Source organism: Triticum dicoccoides, chromosome 5A, assembly GCF_002162155.2.
Source record: "Triticum dicoccoides isolate Atlit2015 ecotype Zavitan chromosome 5A, WEW_v2.0, whole genome shotgun sequence".
Classification (NCBI taxonomy): Eukaryota; Viridiplantae; Streptophyta; class Magnoliopsida; order Poales; family Poaceae; genus Triticum; species Triticum dicoccoides.
The window spans coordinates 43189444-43195077 of NC_041388.1; the positions used below are offsets into that span (position 1 = coordinate 43189444).

General features: G+C 51.5%; 1 protein-coding gene across 1 annotated transcript; it reads right to left on the reverse strand.

Moving 5' to 3' along the window:
- LOC119298997 lies at positions 1-1879 on the reverse strand. Its single transcript, XM_037576311.1, has one exon. The coding sequence runs from the start codon at positions 1866-1868 to the stop codon at positions 318-320; it is 1551 nt and encodes a 516-aa protein (XP_037432208.1). The 5' UTR covers positions 1869-1879; the 3' UTR covers positions 1-317.
- Between the last annotated feature and the right edge of the window lie 3755 nt (positions 1880-5634).

The following is a 5634-nucleotide window of genomic DNA, read 5'->3' on the forward strand; positions in this document are numbered from 1 at the left end:
GTAACTGATGCATGCAGGAACAAAATTAGCACAGGCAAGAACAGAAGTTGAGCAAACAGTCGGAACAGAGCAACGAGAAGATGAATCAAATTCGCACCAAAATTGATTCAAGTCGTACTGGATAAGCTATGCAACAGTCATTCGGTGCCACAAAATGCAATCAGAAGTACTCATCTCTCATCTGAACCTCTATTGAACTAAACGACTGCCCAAATCCGAACCACTACTCCACCACTACGCACTACTAGCAGTAAATCCTCCATGGCTAGAAACATAATAACAGAGCAAAACGATGGAGACGAGACGTACGCATCGCATCACTCGCCGGGAGCTACTTGCCTCTTCGGAGAGGTGATCGCTGAGGAGGCGCAGTCGCCGAAGGGCTCCCCCACGCCGCAGGTGCCGTTCGTCTGGTCGGTGGCGGACGCGACGGCGAGGTCGGCGAGGTGGAGGCGGGGGAACGGCACGTAGACGCCGTGGACGGCAATGCGCGAGTTGACCACCACGTCGGGCTCCTTGATGGGTATGTAGTTGATGCGGACGTCGTCGTTGGAGGAGGCTGAGCCGGTGGCGTAGTGGGTGACGACGAGGCTCTGGCCCTCGCCGGCCAGCGTGGGGAGCACCGTGCCGGGGCGGAGGCGGTGGAGGTCTGCGCGCGTGAGGCGGTGGTTGGGGACGATGTGGAAGCGCACCGCCGAGACGTAGTCGTGGCCTCCGCCGACGAAGATGGCCGGGTCGTCGAGCGCGAAGAGCGTCAGGTTGGCAAACTTCTCGAGCTCGGCGACCTTGACGCGCATGGCCAGCGCCATGAAGCCGTAGCCCCCGTCACGGAGTCGCGCCATGGCGTCGCGGATCATGATGCGCACCACGGAGGAAGCAGTCGCCGCGGAGGCTGCGGCGGAGCGGCTCGTGAGGTGGTGGTGGTGCGGGCCGTCGAAGCAGGAGTGCGTGAGCGGGCGCAGGAAGCCGTGGAGGCCGTGGACGACGTAGCGGCCGTCGTTGTAGAGCTCGGGGTGGGACACCTCGACGCCGTCGGCGTAGATCCTGGCGTAGTGGATGCCGAAGGGGCCCCGCTCGGTGGCGACCTTGATGCAGAAGCCGACGGAGGCGGAGGGGATCTTCATGGTGGCTGCGGCGGCGAGCTCGGAGTAGGGGTAGTAGCCCATGGCGATGTGCTGCTCGAGGAGGTGGCGGCGCGAGCACATGGGGCAGGCGGCCTGGAGGAAGGCGTCGGGGGCGGCGAAGACGGTGATGGCCCCGGGCCACCTCGCGAGCGGCGGCGCGCGGGCGAGGAGCGGCGCCTCCGAGGCCATCTCGTTGTACCCCAGCGAGGTGAGCACCCTGGAGAGCTGCTGCAGCCCCTGCTCGGCGTCGGACGCGGCGGGAGGCGGAGGCGGGCTCGCGGTCGTCGCCACCGTGGCAGGGAGCGGGAGAAGCGTGCTGGTCGTCGTCGTTGTGGTCGCTGCAGCGGGCGTCGTCGGCGCGGAGCCCTCCTCCTGCGGCCGCGGCGTCGCCTCCGCGAGATCCGGCAGCGGGAGGACGAGCGTGGGAGGCGGTGATGCCGCTTCGGCCTGGGGCGGCACGAGCGGAGCGGGACGGGCCTGCGCGTCGGCGAGGACGGGGTCGACGTCGCCGGCGGAGAGCAGGGACTGGCTGTCGGCGTGGAGGTGGTTTTGGTGCATGGAGGGCGCGGCGGCAGGGACGGGGTGGAAGTGGGCGGTGGCCGTGCCGAACGGCGAGCGGCGGTGGTGGTGGTGGGCGCGGGCGGAGGCGGAGGCGGTGGCGCTCTCCGGCGAGTGGGTGGCGGAGGCGGTGGATAGCACGAGGAGGAGGAGGAGGAGGGGTAGGTGGTGAAGACGGAGAGCCATGGCTGGCTGAACCAACGAACTGGAATGGGGATGGGGATGGATCCGGAGGGGGCTGGCTATAAAGCGTAGCCGGCCGCGGTGATGGCATGGGAGAGAGCAAAGCGGAGCACGGCGTCACGTCACGTCACGTCACTCGCGTAACCGTCTTGAGCGAGGGACCTAGTCAAAGCGGGTCAAGGGTCCGGCGATCCCAGCCCTTCTTTAGCGCAGGAAAAGTGGATTGGATTTCAAATTTGTGCAAGTCGAAATTAGGAAGAACACAAGCAATAATGTTAAACATACAAAGAATTACACGCAATTACACGCTGACTAGAATTTTTTCCATCTACTAACCAATCACAAACTTGCCCCTCCTCCCATAATTTTCCGGGGAGGTGGGCTGCCTCCTCACCTATTGATCAATCAAATTAACCCTCTTTGTAAAACGTTGTAACTTGTTTGTACGTGTAGCATTATTCGAACACAAGCGGGTCTGTTTTTTCTCGTCGACGGCGTCAACTGGAGACGGTGGATCCAGGGCTCGAGTTGCACGCACAGGTCCGTTTCGTGTCCGCGCCAATGCAAATGACCAATAGTGTGCAGTTGCTAGTAGCTCAACCGAAGGTTGCTGCCATAAGCATGATTATATGATTTGGTTGATGAACTTTAAATGCAAATATCTGATAAGGATATATTTTGTATACAAACTATTTGCACAATTACAATCGCTTATGAGATTATCGGTTTTATGTATGTTTAAGAACTTTTAGTCGAAAAAGACATACTTATATTTGACATGTTTATTTATCTTGGCAATGTTGTGTGGCATACTTGCAAAGAATGCTCTTCTTCGTCAGATAGTGGTTCATAGAGCAATTGATGTATGCTGAAAACAAAACCACTTCATAAAAATCGTCAAAAAAAAAGATGCCTCCTTGCTTGGTTGAATTTGTTCACGAGACTTGCATGTGTATGTTCAAATGGTCTTCTACAAACAAATATGGCACATGTTTTGATCCTATTGGAACTAGTACTTCTAATATTGATGGTTGCTTTTACAATGTGAGAGAGATGCATAATTCAAGAGGACACAAGTGTTTGTTGAGCAAGCCAGTACGTTGCAATACAACTTCTATACTATTTTTTTTATAGATCTTTGGACGCAATGGCAACTCAGAAAAATGATCAAATTATTTGGTCTGAAATTGCTGAAACACATGAGTTCCTTTGCAGGGACAAATGTCAGGAAGTAGCAAGTCTACAAGTTGATCTAATTTAGATGTTATATGGTGGCCGCTTTTGTTCATAATATGGTTTACACATTTTGTTCATATGGAAGTTGTTGTCAGCTTGGTGATTGAAGACTTGGCCTCTTCCATAATATTCCGAGTGATTGAACACGCTTGGTAGCATAGGAACTTGACCATCATATTTTGTAACGTGACACGACTTGTATGTTGACTTTTGCATTTGCTTAATGGTTGTAGCTAAGATTGCTATTTTTGATATATGTATTACAAACTGAACATGAATTGCATATTTTGAGTTTAATTTCAAGATAATATATATGGTGCGTCTGGATTTGTGCTAAAATGCCAAACCCCGAGCAGTGTTTCGATAGAAATATTGGACGTCGAACTATCTGTGCTTATAGAACAATGTCATATGAACCATAGGCATAAAAACTTATGTCGGTGTAGAAAGTCTGGCGGTGTAGATCACACCTATCCTATCATAGTGCCAGTCAAATTATATTTATATTTTGATAAAGACCTTTGCCGATGGCAGTGTAGTCGGCAACTGCTTTTTCTCGTCAATTTTTTTTACCGACATTAAGTATGTCGCTCTATGTGGCCTATCTCAACAAATTGTTTGACACTACTTTGAGTGTCATGGATGTAGTGCAGTTGAATGAAAGAAAATGATCAAACTTGACTGTCGTGACAGTGATATACATAGCATCACTGCTAGCATGATGACCGTCTATATTGTAGTTAAGTAGTAGTGCTTGTAAAGTGAAGTGGATATTACAAGTGCATATTTCCTGGAGACACCATAAGCATAATATCAATAAAAAGAAACACTCAAGCAACACGCTTGTAAGAGAACTGGTATTTCGCCCTTATATCCATCAGTAGCAAGCAAGTTCAGTTGGGACAACATAAAATACACATACAACATGTGATGACAACAAAATGGGCTAGTTGTTGGGTTGGATTCATATCAGCCACATTCAACAAGTCTTACAAACCCATGACATCCATAAGTCTTTAGATAACAAATTATGATTTATGAATGCCAAAAACGGTGTAAGGCAATAGAGCTGTATTTATTTAATTGTACAAAGTTAGAATCGGACCCACTTAATCGCCTACTTTTCCGACCAGATGATGTTGTTGAAGCATGCAACGTGAAAAAGCTGGTCGCAAAGAATACCGAGGGTGGATGCGCGAGAAGGCCCCTTTCCAAGGTTGTCGTAGGCGGAGGCGAGAGGGAGCAAGTCGGTGGTGTTGTGAGGGAGTGGGAGAGGTGATAGAGGAGGAGCACCTCCGCATTCGCTTTTCATATTCGAGTTGAAACCAAATTCCTTCCCGCTGCTAAAAATAGAAGTGGGGTCTTCTTTAATGTTTTTTCCTTTGAGAAGAGGAAATTTTCAAGTGAGGTAGTGGTCGTCTGGGCCCACCAAATCCCATGGTGTCCCCTCCTCTCACCTGCGGGTGTCAGAGCCTGAGAGAGAGAGAGAGAGAGGAGCCAGCCGGGCGAGGCGAGCCGTGGGTGGGTTGCACCTGCACGTCTCCTGGCGTCGCCCCGCTGTATATAAACACCCACCCACCCCTCGCAGCGCTCGCTGGCTGCCAAGCCATCTCTCTTCCCTTCTCTCCTCTCCCTCGCGCAGTCGCGCCGGCGTGCTTCTGGATCCATCCATGGCCAGGCAAGGGCCATCCACCTCTCCGTCTACCTGCTACCTGCTAGGTACGCACGCCGGCCTCTCGCATCTTTGCTGCGGCGCACGCGTCTCAAACTCGCTTTGCTTGGCTAGCCGGCGCGGGCGCGTAGGAACGAGCGAATCAGGCCGGCCAACTCCACCGATCTCTCGTGTACGCCGTGTGTACCAGGGTCCGTACGTGTTCCTCCGTCGATCCGCGGGTTTATTTGTCCATGCTGCTAGCTAGTTTTGCTTGTTGGGGTTTAATTCGTGAGCGCCCGGTGAAATCGATTTGTTCATGGAGTCGTACCTAGTCTGCGTTGATTAGACTTGTTCCTTTCTTCCTTGCGCGCACGGATTTTATCACCATTTGTTTACTCCGAGAGGGCCATCTTAAGGCACGGTGAGATTCCTTTTCTAAAAAATCTCTAGGGTGAAATTTATTTGTTCATGGACCTGGGGTGGGTTGATGACTTCGATTAGACTTGTTCCGTGCATGTAATATGTGGTTACTAAATTTTTGCTGAGGCTGCTGCTGGATTGGATACCTGCCTGCTAATTTTGTTTGTTGGGGTTTAATTTGTGAGCACCCGGAGGAATTTGAATGCATGCCTGCTAGCTTCTGCACCCGGATGAGATACTCTACTAACCAACAGAGAGTGGATTCATTTTGTTTTTTGAGTAAATAATTCGGAACGGATTCATTTGCTTTGCTTGCTGCACTTGCTCCCAAGTCAGGCGTAGACGTAATCAAGGTTTTGCTCGTCTTGAGTTACTTAGTAAATAATCCTTGGATTCATATATGTATATATGTTTGCATCCCCCTGGTTACTTTCACTGATTACTTGCATTGATTCATCT